The 19,688-nt window shown below is 42.9% G+C and overlaps 1 protein-coding gene across 4 annotated transcripts in view; it reads left to right on the top strand.

Annotated features, from left to right (window-relative positions):
* MCOLN3 (mucolipin 3) overlaps positions 1 to 19,343 on the top strand; it is a 33,379-nt gene extending 14,036 nt beyond the window's left edge. For 2 of the 4 annotated variants that reach the window (XM_036351678.1, XM_036351676.1), the window contains exons 4-13: positions 703 to 856; positions 2,056 to 2,140; positions 2,218 to 2,314; positions 8,332 to 8,431; positions 8,890 to 9,002; positions 9,087 to 9,236; positions 12,308 to 12,409; positions 12,520 to 12,642; positions 15,180 to 15,386; positions 18,053 to 19,343. In XM_036351678.1, the coding sequence (XP_036207571.1) occupies positions 703 to 856; positions 2,056 to 2,140; positions 2,218 to 2,314; positions 8,332 to 8,431; positions 8,890 to 9,002; positions 9,087 to 9,236; positions 12,308 to 12,409; positions 12,520 to 12,642; positions 15,180 to 15,386; positions 18,053 to 18,187 (1,266 nt within the window). In that variant the 3' untranslated portion in view covers positions 18,188 to 19,343. The remainder of the gene's footprint in view (positions 1 to 702; positions 857 to 2,055; positions 2,141 to 2,217; positions 2,315 to 8,331; positions 8,432 to 8,889; positions 9,003 to 9,086; positions 9,237 to 12,307; positions 12,410 to 12,519; positions 12,643 to 15,179; positions 15,387 to 18,052) is intronic. The other 2 variants (XM_036351679.1, XM_036351680.1) reach the window with 2 other exon arrangements.
* Positions 19,344 to 19,688: the final 345 nt, after the last annotated feature.

The following is a 19,688-nucleotide window of genomic DNA, read 5'->3' as shown; positions in this document are numbered from 1 at the left end:
TCTTCCACAAAATACGGACTTCTGCACATGGGCCACGAAGTTTCAATCGCACTGTACGTGCGCGCCCGCACATGGTATTTTGTGGAAGAGCCACACTCAAGGGGCCAAAGAGCCGCATGTGGCTCGCGAGCCGCAGTTTGCCGACCACTGTTTTTAGAGGATTCGCCAGGACGGGGGATTATTGCTATGAAAATGACTATATTCTTACAAAAATAAATATTAAAAAGATATTTTTTAAACAAAAAATTTTGCTAGTTAGCCTGGAACAATTATATCCCTCTTCCTGTATTGCAGTAGTGAAGCAAAACTCTGACCATACAGGATGTAGGTCTAAGATAAAATAAATTTGTATTCACACTCAATGTAAAAGCCAGTTCCTGAACATAGTTCTTTAAAGGAGGAAAGAAGACTATGCAGTTTAAGCCTTTAATTTGGCGGGTAAGGAACCAGAAGCTCCGAAAAGTTTGTGATTTGTCTGAGGTCATGGATTTGACACCCGAACTCAGAACTCACATTCTCAAGTGCTCTTCGCCCCCTGCTGCCCGGGGCGCAGTCCAGGTTACTCTGCGTGTCCGTGGGAGGGTCTCCACCCAGAGCAGAGGTGGGGGCCTGCCAGTTTCAAAGCCACGGAGGGAGCGGGATCATGGCTTCACTTCTGCCCTGGCTGGCATTCCCACTTTCTGTTTCTCTTTTTGCTTGAAGTACTTGCAGCTACGCAACATCTCAGTCGGGAACCACGCTTATGAGGATCAGGGCGCGGAGCAGTCCGGTATGGCGATCTGCCAGTACTTCTACAAGCAAGGAAACATCTGTCCTGGAAACGATACCTTTGACATTGATCCCCAAATTGAAACTGGTAATGCTCTTCTATATGCTGGAACTTCCACTTTCCATTCCTTGATTTATCTTTTAAATCAGTAATTTCATCTCTGAAGACGTTGATTTGGCCTGTGCTAATTAATAGGTCATCTGACAAACCATATAAAAGTTGCGTGTCAGGCAGGTACTGTCCCACGGTTTATTATTATTATTATTATTATTATTATTATTATTATTATTACCGTTTTATGGAAGACTACAGTATGGCGCAGAGAGGTAAGGGATCTGCTCAAGGTGGAGCTAGTAAGCGGCAGAGCTGAAATCTGACCCAGGCTGTCTGGGCTCTTAAGCACTATATTCCACGGCCTCTCATGCTGGATTAGCTCATTAAATAGGCAGATATTTTCCTTACAAAAAATTATGCTTGATGTGTGTCCAGCTCCCTCTCTTTACTAGCATCTCACTATTCAGTATCTACAGGGGTGGAAGGTGGGGGGGGGGGGGGAGGGCTAGGGTAGGAATGAGAGCCGGAATTAAGAAGAGCACAGCTTATTCTTATTAGCAAAGTGTTACCTGCAAATTGTACCTGAAACATTAGCTCAGGACTAAATGTTAAAAAATAGGTATTAATCTTATTCATTAATGTCACCTCTGTCATTTAATAAAAAGAATAAAACATATTTGAATGCTTTCATCAATAGTGACTGGGACTTTTTTGGGGAGAGGAATAGTAAAATATTATAGTACTGATTAGTGAAAACCTTCTAAGATGCTATTTTCCTTTAAAAATGCTGATTGAGGAAAAATAGTCAACACATAATATTAAAAAAGTAGATCCTTTATGCTTAGAAAAATTTTTTCTTTGACACTGCAAGTGCTTCAAACCTGTTTAGATACAATTAAAAAAAAAAAAAAAAAAAAAAAAAAAGAAGGGAGGAAGGTCTCCAAGTTTAGGTTTAAAGGCCAGGAGGGAAGATAGCATTCTATAGAAGACTAATGAGATCGGGTTCAGAACTTTTTCCACTCCCACCCACTGCAGAAATGTAGCCACTTATGTCTTAAAAACAAATGAGTCATTGTAACCAAGAGGTCGGTATAGATATCTACCCTTTAAAATCTTAATTCAGAAAAGTACTAGAATCTGAATATTTAGTTTTGAATATCTATATTATCTTTCCAAGATGTAGTTTTATGTATTTTGGCCGCAGTATTATGTTTTGTTCCTTTCTGTGGCAGAATGTTTCTCCGTGGAGCCAGATGAATCTTTTTACATTGGAACACCAGAAGAAAATAAACTAAACCTAACACTGGACTTCCACAGGTGAGGGAGGCAGGCGGGAGCGTGACTCATGTTTGTGAGTGTGTTTTCACTGCACTGAAGTCTCTTCTGTTTCCTAGACTCCTAACAGTGGAGCTGATGTTTAAACTGAAGGCCATTAATCTGCAGACTATTCGTCATCACGAGCTCCCCGACTGTTACGACTTCACTCTGACTGTAAGTACGGGCTGGGCTGATTTGGTTCCAGTCTGGAGAAAAGTGTTTTATCTACTTATATGTTTCATCTACTTGCATTAAGGCATGGTCAAATATATAGGATGTTTCGGCTTGAATGGGCGTAAGGGGGGTGTTGGAACAACTGGCTCTATTTTGTTACAATAACTTGTTTACTTGTTAATTAATTATCTTTCTTTTGTACTCCAACCTAAGTTCTATGAGGGCAGGGACCTTGTCTTGTTCGTGGTTGTGTCTTTAGTACCAAGGCAAGTGTCTGGCACAGGGTAGGTGTTCAAGTACAAAAGGAGAAGAGTTTTGTAGGTTCAGCGTCTAGCAGTCGTGGCTGTGTGCTTAAGTCCTTGTCAAGGGTTCTTGCTAACTGAGTTTCCTCTCCATGAATGAATGTTTGTAACCTTTGGTTATTGCTCACAGTGCCTTCCTTGTGCTGCCTCTGAATGCTCTGGCGAGTTTCTCCCCCTTCAGCCCACCCTATCACGTCCATGTTCTCCACACTCAGTTGTAAATGGAGCTATTAATGCTCTCTAGAGAGCACAAGACGCCTCTCATGTGAGTCTGTCACCTCACGAGGATCAGAGTCAGTAACCCAATACTGGCTGGTCATATGCAGGAAAGCATCGTATACAACTTGCCTTCATCTGATACAAATTTCTGTTACTTCAGTAGTAGTCTGTATCAAAAGCTATTTCCTCAGTACTCAAATAATTGGCTGTAAGAAATCAAGTTCTCATAGCATGGAGGGACCTGGAGAGTATCAAGCTAAGTGATCAGAAAAAGATAAGTATCACATGATCTCACTTATATGTAGAATCTAAGTAACAAAATAAACTGTTGTACAGAGTGGATCCAGAGACATGGATGCATGTAACAGATTGTGGAATCTCAGAGGGACGGTGGGGGAGGGTGGGTGGGTGGGAGGTAATCAATCAAAGACCTTGTATGCACATAAGCATGGCCCATGGACACAGACAATAGGGTGCTGAAGATCTGGGGTCAGGGGAAGGGGCAGGCTGGAGGGGGGTTAAGGGGGAAAAAAGAAATATATGTAATACTTTCAACAGTAAAGAATTATTTTTAAAAAAGAAATCAAGTTATCAGAGATTGAGGTTAAAAAAATGTTCAGAACATAGTCTAATGTAGTAATCCTATCTAATAAAAGAGAAACATGGTAATTAGCATACAACCGCTACCCTTCCCATTGGCTAATCAGGGCAATATGCTAATTAACTGCCAACCAAGATGGCGGTTAATTTGCATACAAAGGGGCAATGATGGGAGGCCATAGGGGAAGGATGGTGATTGGAAACACAAGCAGCAAGCAAGAGCCGGGAGGCACTGCCCCTGGCCCTGGATCGGAGAACCGGCTGCCTTTGCCCGCCCCCCTGCCGGTGATCGGAGAAGCCCGAGGGGGGCAGGGAAGAGGCAGGCGCCCGCCTCTTCCCTGGCGGCCCCTGCCAGGGATGAGTTACCAGAGATCCTGCAGCAGGAAAGGGCGGCCTGCAGCCAGACCCCCTGTGCACCTGACTGCCCATGGGATCGCGGATGGGATCCCACAGCAGGAAAGGGGGGGCTGCAGGCAGCCTCCGTGTGCACCTGCACGTGGGATCACTGCGGCTATCACAGAGCAGGAAAGGGTGGCCTTCAGCCAGCCCCTGTGTGCGCCTGCCCCTGGGTCGCCACTGCGATCCCCGAGCAGGAAAGTGTGGCCTCTAGCCAGCCCCTGTGTGCGCCTGCCCATGGGATTGCCCCGGAGATCATGGAGCAGGAAAGGGGGGCCTGCAGCCAGCCCCCCTTTGCGCCTGCCTGTGGGATCGCTGCGGTGATCACGGAGCAGGAAAGGGCGGCCTGCAGCCCTGTGTGTGCCTGCCCCTGGGTCGCCTCGGCGATCCTACAGCAGGAAAGGGTGGCCTGCAGCCAGCCCCTGTGTGCACCTGCCTGCCCATGAAATCCCCGATGCGATCCCACAGCAGGAAAGGGCGCCCCACCCTGGCCACAGCTCAAGGAAGAGCACAACATGCAGTGGAGGCCAGGAGCCTGAGAGATCAACAGAGAGGGGTGCCTGCTCCAAGCCTCCAAGGTGTGGCTGGGAGCAGACCACCACTGGACACACACACACACACACGCACACGCACACGCACACACACACGGGACTCCTGCACCGAGCCTCTGCTGCCAGACTGTGGCCATCAGTAACTATGCAACTTTAGGGAAAATATTTAATTGGTTTGAGCTTCAGTTTTCTCATTTGTTAAATGAAATTAATGCCTACCTACTGCACAAAGTTGTTGTCAAGATAGAAGATAAGATATATAAAGGACCTACCTAAGAATCTGGTATATAGTATATTCATTCAACAGCTATTTATTCAACCTTTTCTGTGTGTGCCCGGATGGGTTTATAATGTAGAAGTAGTACATTAATATTTATTCATAAATTATTGCATCATGTATTTTGAAGCTCTTTTTAAAAAATGTGTCTTGATTGTTGAAAGTATTACAGCTATCCCCCCTTTCCCCCATTGAGCCCCTCTGCTCTGCTCCTGCCCCCTCCCCAGGCCTTCACTGCACTATTTATTAACTGTGTCCAAGGGTTATGCTTATATACATATAAGTTCTTTGGTTAATCTCTTCCCCACCTCTCCCCACTTCCCTCTGAAATATGTCAGTCTGTTGGATGCTTCGATGTCTCTGGGTCTATTTTGTTTATCAGTTTATTTTGTTCATTATTTTCCACATATGAGATCATGTGATACTTGTCTTTCTCTGTTGAAGCTCTTTATTAGGTGTATAAATATCTAGGATTCTTTCGTTCAGTTGAACTGACTTTTTTATCATTATGAAGTATCTCATTTGTTAGCTTATTAGCTATAACTCTGTTATATTATTTTAGAGTGTATAATGCACATATTTCACTTATGACACTCTACATTCAGATGATATACCACTACATGAATAGTATAAAAATCTAATCACTGCCTGGCCAACACTGCTCAGTGGTTGATTCCAGGTCTGGTTGGATTCCAGGTCTGGGCACATGGCTGGAATCAGATTGTGGCCTGATCCCCGGGAGGTGGTGTGCAGAAGGCAACCAATAGATGTTTCTCTCTCATCAGTGTTTCTATCTTTCTCTCCCTCTGCCTTCCTCTCTCTAAAATCAATAAGAATATATTTAAAAAAATAAAACCTAACAACAATATACAGGGGTGGGCAAAAGTAGGTTATAATAATAATAAATAATATAATAATAAATACATAAATAATAATACAAGCATAAATTCTGTGTTTTGTGTAGTCAGAGCTGTAAGCCTACTTTTGCCCATCCCTATATTTCCATTTCTCTAATCTTGGCCTTTACGTTATTGTTACTGTCCAGATGTGTTATCAAATACTTGATGTATTATCATTTTTGCTTTAAATAGTCAATTATCTTTTGAAGCCAATTAAATAATAAGAAAACAGTATTTATATTTTCCCACCTAGTTACCATTTCCAGTGTGCTTCATTCCTTTGTGTAACTCCAGGTTCCCATCTGGCATCATTTTCCTTCTGCCTGAAGGGCCTCTTTTAACATTTCTTGTAGTGCAGGCCTGGTGATGAATTCTCTCAGCTTTTCTAGGTCTGAAAAAGTATTTTACCTTTGTTTTTACTCATATTTAAATATTAATTTTTAAATGTATTTATTTATTGATGATTTTTAGAGAGGGGAAAAGAGAGAAAGAGAGAAAGAGAGAGAGAGAGACACTTGTTGTCCCACTTATTTACGCATTCATTGGTTGATTCTTGTATGTGCCCCGACCGGGGCTTGAACCTGCAACCTTGGTATATTGGGATGATGCTCTAACCAACTGAGCTAACCAGCCAGGGCTTCACCCTCATTCTTAAAAGAAGTTCCAGTGGATATAGAATTCTGTTTTGTTTTCCCCCCTCTGTACTTTAAAGACTCTGCTCTTCTAGCTGGCATTGTTTCTGATGAGAAATCTGCTGTCATCTTCATCGTTGTTCTTCTTTATGGGATGTGTTTCTCCCCCCGCCCCAACCCCAGCTGTTTCTACATTTTTATCTTTATATCAGGTTTTAACAATTTGATAGTGACACTCCTTGGTGTTTTCTTTATATTTCTTGTGTATGGTATTCATTGAACATTTTGGTTCTGTGGGTTTATAATTTTCATTATATTTGACATTTACTCAGCATTAGTTCTTGAAATATTTTTCTGTTTCTCCCCTCACTCACTGTTCAGAGATTCTAATTACATGTGTATTTTGGCACTTGAAGTTGTCCCACAGCTCATTAATGCTCTCTTTTTTTTGTTTCATTTTTTAGTCTTTTTTCTTCTGTGTTTCATTAATTTCTATTGCTGTGTCTTCAAATCCACTAATATTTTCCCCTGTACTATCTAATATGTTGTGAATCCCATCCACTAATTTTTCTTCTTTGCTTAAAGAATTCAGATTCTTCTAAACCTTACTAAGATATGATTAACATGAAACCAAAGTGTATTTACTCAACAGATGTTTAGTTAGCACCTAATGTTGCTAAAACCCTAAGACTCTTTTGTGGGAAAACATGGTTTCCCTTTTGCAAGTGGAACTCATTCAAGTAATACTGAACATCTTCCTTGAGTGAGGTTGTGGGCTGGGTCCCCCAGCAGCCATGGAGATGGACAGACACGGACAATGGCCGGAGTTGCTTGTCAAGGAAAGAAGCTTACAATCCAGCATGAGGAGACAAAGCGACCAGACTTTGTTAAATACATTTATTTGACATCTTATATTTGAAGTGATATCTGATTATCCCACATGAAGAAGGTGCAATAAAACTCATTTAAATGACCTGGCTGGCGTCAGTGCTTGAGCGACGACCTCCAAACCAGGAGGTCACAGTTCGATTCCTGTTCAGGGTACATGTCCAGGTTGCTGGCTGGATCCCCAGTAGGGGGCATGTAGGAGGCAGCCAATCAATGATTCCCATCATTGATTTTTCTATCCCTCTCCATTCTTCTCTGAAATCAATAAAAATATATTTTTAAAAAATCATTTAAATGACAGATTTTTAAAAGAACTTGAGTGAGAAGGCTCTTAAAAAACAACAGCAACAAAAAGACAGATGGTCTCTTCATGGGGAAAGTGGAGGAAGCTAGAGGGGAAACAGAGAAGGGCTCTGGAAGGTGTTCTGGCGTGGCTTTGTCCGGCTCTGTGCCTGTGTCCTGAATAGTAATCCTTGAGGCAAGAAGTGGCTGTCGATTCCCTGGGGCCACATTCTTGGCAGTACACATGGTTCTAGAATGACTAAGAAATCTAGATCCAGAAAGAAAATTTTAGAGTTTCACTTAAAATGTTTCGAGACAGAAAAATGAAGCTCTTGTGTTAGGAAGAATTGTAATGTGCTAAAAATCTATTCCTAGCGGAAGAACTACTGGAAGGTGGGGGGAAAGCACACTTTTACGAGCTTTTAAAAAAATTATTAAAGTGTAGTTGGCACATAATATTAGTTTCCGGTGTGCAAAACAGTGATTCAACATTCATGTACCCTACGAGGTGATCACCACACCAAGCCTGGTAGCCATCTGTCACCATGCAAAGTTATTGCAATATTATTAACTCTATTTCCTGTGCTGTACACTACCTCTCCATGGCTGATTTATTTTATGACTGGAAGCTTTGTACCAGCCCTTGCTCATATCAAGAGGGCATATGGAGGTACTTAGAATGGGAAGGTGGGGAAGTTCTCTTGTTTTAGAAGTTCCCAGGGCTGGAATACTGTCCTAGCAGATAGGACTTTAGAGGCTGAAAGTTCTCTGTAGAAGATGTAGTTCAAACTTTTCATTTTACAGAGAAATAAAGTGAACTTACCAAGGTTGAACAGAGTTAGCAATAGGGCAGGGATGAGACGCTGGGTCTCCTCTCGCACCGAAAGAATTGTTTCCTAATTAATGCTTGGAGGCACCTTGGCTTCAAATACTACAGGTATGTTTTTGATCCTTTTTCTTTTTCTTTGCAGATCACATTTGACAATAAAGCCCACAGTGGAAGAATTAAGATAAGTTTAGATAATGACATTTCCATCCGAGAATGTAAAGACTGGCATGTTTCTGGATCAGGTAACTGATACATTTTACTTGTTTTCCAAAATGGTTATTAAATTACTGGTCTCATGGATAGGTGGAGCATCGAATGAAAGAATTGTACTAATTGTACTACTTCCGAGTCTCTAGTTCTCTGCAAGTAGGTCAATTCATTGTAGTTATCTGATGTTCCCAGTAATACATAAATTATTAATAACTTAAATGACTTTTCCTGCCTTCTCCACCTGCCTTCATTGGTCCACTCCTTACTTAAAAAATACTTATTATCCCCCCAAGTATAAAGAGGACTTGAAGAATTGTTCCCAGTAGGGAAGAACAGATTACAATCTGAGTGCCCTTTATTGTGTTTTATATCTATAACTGGTGTGCAGCACAGCAGTTAAAATAAGTGAGGCTAAAAATGAAAAGAAAAAAAAGTAGCTGTCACTGTATTAATGTCCCACTTCATAAACAGGTAATCCTTTTCCTTCCAGTTCAGAGAAACACTCATTACATGATGATCTTTGATGGCTTTGTTATCCTGATGTGCTTGACTTCTTTAATCCTGTGCTTTCGATCTGTGATTAAAGGAATTCAGCTGCAACAGGTAGGGATTGTTGCTTTTCTAGGAATGTTACAGCCATGTTGATCAACAGAGAAACTCACTGTGCCTCCCCTCTTCCCCCTAAAGGAATTTGTCAATTTTTTCCTCCTCCATTATAAGAAGGAGGTTTCCGTTTCTGATCGAATGGAATTTGTCAATGGATGGTACATTATGATTATTATTAGTGACTTATTGACAATCATTGGATCAATTCTGAAAATGGAAATCCAAGCCAAGGTAAACTTTTTTTCCTCTTTATGCCATTGTTAGTATCAGCTTTGCATTAATAGTAATTTATTTTTCCAGAATGTAAGAATTTGTAGAGTAAATGATTTCTTTCAAACATTGCATTGACTAAACTTGGAATTGATAGCAACAATTTTCTTAAATCTAGTCAGGAAATCTTTTAGACAGAGTCTTTCAAAGTGTGATCCATAAACGTCGGCCTCAGAATCATTTGGGGAGCTGGTAAAAATGCTCACGTTTCACCTACTGAATCTGAACTCTGGGGTGGGACCTGTGTATTCTTAAACATACCAAAATTCATAAACACACCAAGATAGCTAAGGCAAGAGGTGTTTTTAGTTATTCTTACAAGAAATCCTAGAATCTTCAACAAAAAAAGAATAGGGCTAGGGGTGCAGACTGAGGCCAAGCTATGACTACGTAAGTGCTGTAGTTCTTTCCTTCAGATTGAGAATGTTGATATATTCTTATCTTTCCCATTGATGGGTACAGCGCTTTCCATTCTGAGTTTGCTCAGACTAGAAATCAACCCTCTCTTCCAAAGCAAAGATCAAATTTAAAAAAAATCTAATATTATTCAAACTAATTTTGCTCAAATTTACACTTTTCCAACCTTGGCTGTAACTAAATATGAGTATAAGCCTGTTGTGATTCAGATTCCTGGGCAGAGACCCCCAAATGCAATGGCTCCGAAAAGATAGGAGCTTATTTCTCCCTCACGTAACAGTCAGGGTGGGTTTTCCAGGTTGGTGGGTTGCTCAGCTCCATGCAGTCATGCAAGGACCCAAGTTTCTCCCATCTTGTTTTTCTGCCAGCCATTATGGGCTTGCCCAGACTACATGATTGATGTTGGGTCATCTCACCAACAGGCTGCAGCCCGTGGAAGGGAAAACACGGTCTGGTCTGGTCTGGAGGTAGCCCTCCCACAGTCTTACAGCCTTGGCTCTAGTGTGGTAGCCTTCACTTCTGTTCACGTTCCACTGGAGAGAATTTAGTCACATCCAGCTGCAAGTGGTGCTGGGGAGTAGAGAAGGAGAGAATAGGTTTACGTTGACACGGGGCCGCTGCCACCATGTCATAGCTATTGTATAAATCATCAGAATAGAAGTTTAACTTCGGGGGAGGGGGATGGGGGAAGATTTGCAGTAAATCTTCATTTATACCAACCTCAACTATCCTTAACCTCAATAAGCTCTTAATGGCACCCAACAACCTTTCCACATTTTTCTAGACCACTCACTACCCCCATCTTATAAATGATAATTTCATGTTTTCTTCTCTTCCGAAACCTCTAACTCCCCTGCCTCATCCCCACTCTCAGCTGGTGACCTCATTTCCTATTTCATAAGAACAATAGGAAAAAAGTAAAAATTCCACAAACTCCCACTTCATTTATCTACCGACCAGCATCAGTGCCCACATGTCCCGTGTTTTCTGTTATGGAGGATTTATTATTTAGGCTATTATCCAAGTCCTACTCCTCCAGATGCCGACCACATGCTGTCCCCACTTGCTTAAGGGCACAGCTCCCCCCACGCTTCTCCCTTTTCTTGTACATCATCCCACTCTCGATGCTGTCACTCTCGATGCTGTCATTCTCATCAGTATGTTTTTCTCTCCTTTCTAGAAAGACAAAATATCAACCCATCCCCCCAAGTTACTTCCTCATTTTCTGCTCCTCTTTATATGGCAAAAGACCTCAAAAGAGTAGTTCATCTTGTTTCTGATTCTGTTCCTCCCATTCTCTCTCATATCTGTTCCAACCAGGCTGCCTGCCATTCCACAGAAAGTGTCTTTCCAAGGATCTCCCATGTTGCTAAGTCCAATAATCCATTATTTCAATTATTTACCCTTCAGCTTTTAACACCGTCAATTCTCCCTCTTTGTTGATGCACTTTTTTTGCTGGGTATCATTTTCCTGGTGTTCCTCCTAGATCTTGGGCTGGTCTCCTGACTTTCCTTCGCCAGTTTCCTCTCATCTCGCCAACCTATTAAAGTGACGACTTCAAAGCGTAGCACCAGGACATGTTTTATTTTCTGCCACTGTCTTGGTGACCTCATTCTGTTCCATGCCAGTGATTTCCACATTTGTGTTTCCAGCTTGGAATTCTGCCCTCAACTCGTCTCACATTTCCAATTGTCTATTCTACACTTCACTCCAGTGTCTATTTGTCCTCTCAAATGTAACATATCTAAAACAGAATTCCTAAGATCCCCCACCTCCATGGTCCAAACTTGCTTCTCCTTTCTAAGTTCAGTTAAATACTAACTATTTTCAGTTGCTCAAGACAAGAGTCATTGATTCATCCTCGACGCTTCTCTTTTACTAATCCCCTCTCAAGCTCCTTGAATCCAAGAGGAAATCCTATTGATCTACCTTCGAAAATTACCTCATCATCTCCACCACTAAGTCACTATCAGCTCTCACTTATATTATTGCAACAGCCTTCTCACTCCTCCAACAAGCTGCGCTCAACCATAGCAGCCAATATTTTATCAAATCACTGCTGTTCAGAGATCTCAAATCCCCCTCCCCTATTCAGAATAAATATAAAGTCGTTAAATTATCCCTGAGACCCTAACTACCTGCCTCCTTACCTCTGACTTCATACATATCCCCATCACTCACTCCAGCCAGACTCACTATCTTGCCAGGTGCCCTCCTGCTTTGGGGCCTTGGCACTTGCTGGCTCCTGTGCCTGGAAAGCTCTTCCCCTTGATTTTGTTGGTTTGCTCCTCACTCCCTCCAGGTCTTTGCTCAAGTGCTGCCTCTTTTCAGTGAGACCTTTCCTCATCACCCTTCTTAAAATGCAACCTCCTACGCATTTCTTATCCCCTCTCCTGAATTTCCTCCTTTGCACATCAGCTAATGTATCAGGTGTTCATGAATGTATTGCTGCCATCTCTCCCCCCTCATTAGGAGGGAAGCTTCATGATTGTAGGAAATTTTGCCTGTTCACTGCTCTGTCCTTAGCCCCTGGGACAGTGACCAACTCATAGCTGCCCAATAAACAGTTCCTGCTCATGTGAGTTTCTGATTCCTTTTCCCCACTGTGTTTTAGAGTCTAACAAGTTATGACGTCTGCAGCATACTTCTCGGGACCTCCACCTTGCTCGTGTGGCTGGGCGTCATCCGATACCTCAGTTTCTTCCACAAGTACAATGTAAGACATTCCAAGGCTCTCAGTGCTGCTGGTCTTTCTCCCTTTCACTGTTATTGCGCGGCTTTGGCTGAAGGACAAAAGGATGCTAACGAGCTCTCTCACTTTCTCAGCTCCTTATCCTGACCCTTCAGGCAGCGCTGCCCAGTGTCATGAGGTTCTGCTGCTGTGCGGCTGTGATCTATTTTGGCTATTGCTTCTGTGGATGGATTGTGCTGGGACCTTACCATGAAAAGGTAACTGCTCCACAACCAGTCACCTTGGGACCAGGAAGTTCTTAGAAGAGTGCCAGTGGCTCGTTTCCTCCTTTCAAATGGACTCCTTTTATGTTGTGACTCAGCCTTCATATATTGAAGGCAGTATATTTATTGCCATGTGTATAAACCAGGAAGGGGTGACCAACTCGAGAGAAGATTCATTCAACATCCTCAGTTTCTTTAGTGGAGTATGCCAAATAGTTAAGTCATGTTTATCACCAGTGAAGTAAAGTTTCGTCAGTTTGATTCATCAGTATATATTAGGCTGTTTAGGTAAGGTGTCTCAAAATGGGATTTTATTTAAAAAGTAGTATAGGGAAAACTTGTAGGAATATTTGTTACTGGAGTTATAGTCTTAACTAGAATGCTGTTATCTTAAGTGGCAAGAACTTTAAAACGAGAAGTATGACCATGCATGGTTGGGATCTGGGTTTCTCAGGAGTGTTTCAAGGATCTCTTTCCTTGAAGGGAAAGGGGAGGATAAGGCTTGTCTCACAAAACCCCTGAGGGCAGAGACCACACCCTTTCTGCCTCCAGTTCAGCCTGCTCCTATTAACAGAGCATCGTGAAGCAGCTGCCTGTCCCAGGAAAAATAGTAGGCCAGTACATGTTGTGTGTATCGCCAAGCAAATGCATGTAGTTACTTCAGGTTATTGGTTTGAAAGGGTAACTTGGCATATCTGGCCACATCCTATATAATAAAAGCCCAATATGTAAATTGGCCAAACAGCGGAATGACCAGCAAAATGACTGGCCACTATGACGCGCACTGACCACCAGGGGGCAGACACTCAACATAGGAGCTGCCCCCTGGTGGTCAGTGCGCTCCCACAGGGGGAGTGCCGCTCAGCCAGAAGCCAGGCTCACGCTGGCAAGTGCAGTGGTGGTGACGGAAGCCTTTCCCACCTCCACGTCAGCGGCAGCACCAAGGAGCAGCAAGCTGAGTGGTAAGGAGCAGCAAGCAGGCAGGCAGTAAGGAGCGAGGGGTCCTGGACTGCGGGAGGGCACAGGCCGGGCTGAGGGATCCCTCCCCCCAGTTCATGAATTTTGTGCACCAGGCCTCTAGTTATCTGTATACTAGGCTAATAAGCTAAGTGTCCCTCCACCTGTCCGACCAGTTGCTATGACCTGCACTGACCACCAGGGGGCAGATGCTCAACGCAGGAGCTGCTGTGATGTGCACTGGCCATTTACAGAGAAACGGCAGCATGGACCTGGCACTGACAAAGCAACACTCAGCTTCTCCCAAGTGGGACACAGGCCCTGCCACCACCCCAGAGCGACAGCCCACCAAATTGCAGCCGAAACTGCCATGGCACAAAATGCAGCCCACAGCCCAGCCCACCCCGGAAATGGTGGCTGTGGGCGCTGGGTAGTGATGTCACATAGCAACATGCGGCTTCCTCTCCCTAGTGACAACTAGCCTCCTTGCAGTTTCTTCATCCCAGGAACACAACTTGCTTTATAGCCAGGTGCAAACATTTCACACTGTAACCAAATGTCTGTGAAGCGTTTTCCCGTGCCTCATCTCATTTGATCCTCACAGAAGTCCTGAAGTAGGTAGATAGGGGACACAGTGGAATTCTATTTTCAGTAGCCAGAAAATGGAGATTTATAAAGTTGAGAAACTTGACCCCACTGAAAAGAAGTAAGAAATGGTGGACCTTGAAAATGACTTCAGGTTTTCTCACTGCACAGAATACAGTCAAACACTGCTGCAGTTAAATATTTTACCATGTAGATCCCTGCATGATCTACAGTAATAATCTGCTTCTTATTGATATTTACTGCTGTGTTGCTGACAATTACCTGAAAGAGAAGTTGGGGTGCTTCACTGGGCTGGAAAAAGTTTAGCAAAATCAGAAAGCAGGTCTAATTAAGCAAGTTTATTCTATACTAGAAGCCTGGTGCATGAAATTCATGCACTTGGGGGTGTCCCTCAGCATGGCCTGCAGTCTGGGAGCCCTTGGGGGATGTCTGACTGATGGCTTAGGCCTGATTTCCCCTGGGCCTACACTGTCAGTTGGACATCCTTAGCGCTGCCACAGAGGCAGGAGAGGCTCCCGCCACCGCCGCTGCGCTTGCCAGCCGTGAGCCCAGCTTCTGGCTGAGCAGCACTCCCCCTGTGGGAGCGCAATGACCATCAGGGGGCAGCTCCTGTGTTGAGCGTCTGCCCCCTGGTGGCCAGTGCACGTCATAGTGACCAGTCATTCCACAGTTCAGTCAATTTGCATATTAGGCTAAGTTGATTCACAAATGCATGATACATATAAAGTTCTTGCTGGTGCAAATTGCACGTGTGTTTCTAGCTGTCATTGTTGATCATGAATTTGGTTGATACTTCTATTATAGAGAAAGGGCAAATAATGATATTAAAATATTTCTTTTAATTAATTTCCTTTCCATGTGCACGAATCAGTGCACCGGGCCACTAGTTTTTAATATGATGTCATGAATGAAGTCTCCCAGGGGAAGGAGCATGGAATAAAGTGCATTTTTCTCTTTTTTTTTTTCAGTTCCGTTCTCTGAACTTGGTCTCCGAGTGCCTTTTTTCTCTGATAAATGGAGATGACATGTTTGCGACATTTGCAGGAATGCACCAAAAAAGTTACTTGGTCTGGCTATTTAGCAGACTTTACCTCTACACGTTCATCAGCCTCTTTGTATATATGATTTTAAGTCTTTTCATTGCACTGATCACTGATACATATGAAACAATCAAGGTAGGCTCATCAGTAGCCATAAGTGGCAGCATTTTCCTAGAATTTGTGGAGTGACAATAACATATAGTACCTATGGGGGAGGGGAATTAATGGAATGTTAATCTCTTCAGGGTAGAGAAGAAGGACTTCAGTTTTAGATACTGAGAAACAGAAATGAAGGAGAAATAGAAGTGTAGAATGTTGGAAGTTTTGTCTTCACATAATTGTGCTTTTTATTAAAATTATAAGGATTAGTAAGTATTGTGTGAGTACAGCAGATGACATTCCAGCAAGCCAGAATTGGGAGTGGTGAACTTTTTTTTTTTTACATTAATCCAATGGAAAATTTTAATTTCTATATAAATTAAATCTCTGAATTTGAGAAGACAAATATTAGCTGCAATTTCCAAGGTAACTTGTTGAATAGACCTATGTTTATAAGGAACAACACAGAAGAGATCTGGAAGTGAATAGGAAAGTTGAAAAAAGAAAAAGGATGTGGAAGTTTAAAGTCAAAAGTAAAATACAAAGTCATTAAAAAAAGAAAAAGAGAGAGAGAGAAGAAATAATTTATATATATAAAAGCCTAAGCAACCATTACAACTGGAAAAACCAGAACAACCAGTTGACTGGTTGCTATGGCGCACACTGACCACCAGGGGTCAGAAGCTCAATGCAGGAGCTGCCCCCTGGTGGTCAGTGCGCTCCCACAGCGGGAGCGGGAGCACCACTCAACCAGAAGCCGGGCTCACGGCTGGCGAGCACAGCTGCGGGGTGGGAGCCTATCCCGCCTCAGCGGCAGCGCTATTGAGCAGTGGTGGTGGCAGGCGCAGCGGGGCCAGGATGAGCGACATTGGAGCTGTGCCTGGCCCCGGCTGGGGCCCCTCCCCGTCCGCCTGCTGATTTGGCACTGCTACATCCCCCGAGGCGTCCCGGATTGCAAGAGCGTGCAGGCCAGGCGGAGGGACCCCGCCTGTGCACGATCCGTTCATCGGGCCTCTTAGTGTATTAATAATATAGAAAAAAAAGGTACCGATGGCATTAATCTCACATCACTTAGGTCATTTTTTGCAGTTCATTATGTGGTAGGCAGCTAGACATTTGCGGAGCAAGGACAATGGGCAGGTAGATTGTCTTTACCCAGCAAAAGACAATTGTAGGGTGGGACCTTGCCCCCAGGGTAGCCTTTCTTTTCTCCTCCTAGCATATCTGCTGGTCATGCAATTTGGACCCCCTGACCTTTCACCCTAGAAATAACATCTAGGCTTCAGTTGTATTTTAGTTCCAGAAAAGCAACAAAACCAGCTACAGCTGACCTCAGGACCAGCTGCCCTGCTGCTGCTGGGGTGGGGAACTTTTAAAATCCAGTTTTATAAAGAAAAATTGACCTCTTCGTTTGGAATGTGCTGTCACTGAACTCATTACTCCTTTGCATGGTCCCCTCCCCAGTTGGAAACTTGATTTAAAAAGCTGTTATGATTTGTATTATCATTCATAAGGGGCATTTTTAAAAAATCCATTTAAGCCCTATGAAATATGGAAAGGCAGAATAAACATCCAGATAGGTTTAAATTTCGAATAACCTTGTATTGCTAGGTACACTACTGGCATAGGCACTTTCACTTGGGGACTTTTCTTCCTGGGTATGAGAGGCAGAATGAAATGAGATGGACCAGGGATTGGGAGTTGATGCATTACGAGTTGATAATTATGAAAACTTTGCTCAGGAAGCCAGGGCCATGACTGCATGCTCACTGAATCAGATTTCAGGAGCTGACTGCTTGTTTGGCAGATTTGTGCTTAGAGTCACCACGGTGACTGGGAAAGAATGTAGTTGTACCTGTCCAAATCCCTTCCCATGATGCGCTAAAAATCTACCACCTTCCACTCTGCATGCAGAGAACTGTATGTTCTTTAAAGGCGACATCCACTATCTCTAAGGGTAACATGACTTGACAACTTTCCATAATACAACTTGAGACTCATAGTTTAGATGTTAACTTCTTTTCGTGGGCTCAGAGTACTTCCAAATGGGAACGCTGAGTTATTTCTGACCCTTTGTGGTAAGGGCACCTTCTTGAGTCTTAGATCCCTAAACTGATATAAGTATGAGGCCCTTATACAAGGCTTTCTGTCCAGAAGAGAGACTCCCAAAGGGTGTGAAGACTGGAAAGGTCCCTCACAGCACGCAGGTCTTTGTTCAGACACCTAGACCAGCTTAGGAGCATTCAGGGCTGGGCTGAGGAAGGCTAGGTATGCCCACCCCTCAGCTCCCAGCAACATCATTGTTAATCTGCATCAGCTGGGCTACTGTGGCCTGAACCGGGTTCCAGCCAAGGTGCCTGCTACACATTAGCCTCCAAGTCATGGGCTGTAGGACAAGGTTTTCAGACTGGGAGCAGGACTGGCTAGACATTGCTTCCGGGAAAAAGGGCTCAGATGGACTCAGATTCAACATGCTCATTTTAGGTTGAACCAGACCCACAAAGGAGAGGCCAGAGGGCACTGCTGAATCCCAGACCCCCTGTACTTTAGCCAAACCTATGACATCTCCCTGAAAATACTTGGAAGTGACTACACTGCCCCTCTAGAAAGATCTCCCTTGCCTAATGAGCTATTTTAAATTAGGAATAAAGCTGTTTCAAGGGCTCATTAATGAGAGCTATTATTTTTATTCTTCTGCACAGCATTACCAGCAGGATGGCTTCCCAGAGACCAGACTTCGGACATTTATAGCAGAGTGCAAAGATCTACCCAACTCTGGAAAGTACAGATTAGACGACGAACCTCCAGGATCTATATTCTGCTGTTGTACAAAGTAGCCCTCAGGCTTATCTGTGCTCTAGAGGAAAATATGATGTGCAGCTGAGTTGGGAAACTATATGGATATTTTAAGATCTGGTAGAGTATGTTTGAAGACTATCATTTTGAACAAATTGATAGCTATAATTCATTAAGAATGCATTAGGTTTATAATTTAAAAGCAATAATTATTGTCTTTTTAGCTTTATGTTGAGTTTATTTAAAAAAAAACAAAACACTACCTTTGATTAGTGAAGCTATTGGCTTCTTATTCGTTCTTTATTTTGCCATAGCTTTAGAAGGTGTTTTCTATGCCACTCTTTGTTGTTGTTGCTGTTCTTAATCCTCATCTGAGGGTATTTTTTCCATTGATTTTTAGACAAAGTGGAAGGGAGGGGGAGAGACAGAGAGAGAGAAACATCCATCTCCCTGACAGGGACTGGGGATGGAGCCTGCAACCGAGGTAGTACATGCCCTTGACCAAAATTGAACCTGGGGCCTTTCAGTCCACTGGTTGATTGATGCTCTATCCACTGAGCCAAACTGGCCAGGGCTCCATACCACTCTTTACTCTAGCTCTTAGCCTCTTCTTACAGTGATTCGGACTGTGCTGATTGCGTCATCAGTGGAAAACATGTACTGATGTACTGTGTGCCCTTCACAGGCACATTCAGCCTCAGAAAGGAGCAGCATTTTAGGGTTGGGAACTGTTGTTTTGTGGGGAGAGGTTCTATAACTTACATTTAAAACATTTTATAAAACAGCTTTCCTCAAAATTTTAAAATAAGTGGGAAATGTATGCCTTTAAAAGACACAGAACCAAAGTCTCTATCCTTGCAAAATGCTGATTCGAAGTTTCAGGGATTTTTCCTAACATGAATCTTTGTTTTGTGTACTGTTTGTTCAAATAGAAATGAACTCAGTGATGTGCAATAAAGGTTTTCTCAAAGCAAACTTTTTTTTTTAAAGGAAACTAATTTGTCAATTTCTTATTTTGGCTTAAGGGCTAAATTAAGATAGCCTTGAGACACTAAAATCTTTATTTAATCATGACCATAACAATGACTCTAGGTGTTGAAATGTGAGATGATACAACAAATATAAGCTATGTTTGTAGTGCCTTTGGTTTTTTAGTAATAAAAAAACCCTAAACCTCTAGGTGAGTTTTTTTCCTTAGTTGTAATATTTGTATCATGATCATTTTCAGAATTTACTAGAATGCAATGTGAATTTTAAGTTGTGTTTATTGTCTGGTAAATAAGTTTCTGTACTCCTTGCGAGATTTTTCGACTAGCAATAATACTTCGATGGGAACATAAAACCACTGACCCAGTGCTGGGCCTGGGGTTTTGCTTGGCCCTGAAGTCATGTTCCTGCTGTGGAATTAAAACCAGTGACGTGGCACCTTCATGAGTCTCCTGATTCTCCAAGCTTTCCTACTGTGGCAGGAGGGAGTCCCTGATAATTTCAGGGCCTAGTTTTTAGGAAGGATGACCATGAGAGAGTATCTCTATTTCCTGA

Source organism: Myotis myotis, unplaced genomic scaffold (assembly GCF_014108235.1).
Source record: "Myotis myotis isolate mMyoMyo1 unplaced genomic scaffold, mMyoMyo1.p scaffold_m19_p_2, whole genome shotgun sequence".
Lineage (NCBI taxonomy): Eukaryota > Metazoa > Chordata > Mammalia > Chiroptera > Vespertilionidae > Myotis > Myotis myotis.
This window is presented reverse-complemented; position numbering and strand designations above follow the sequence as displayed.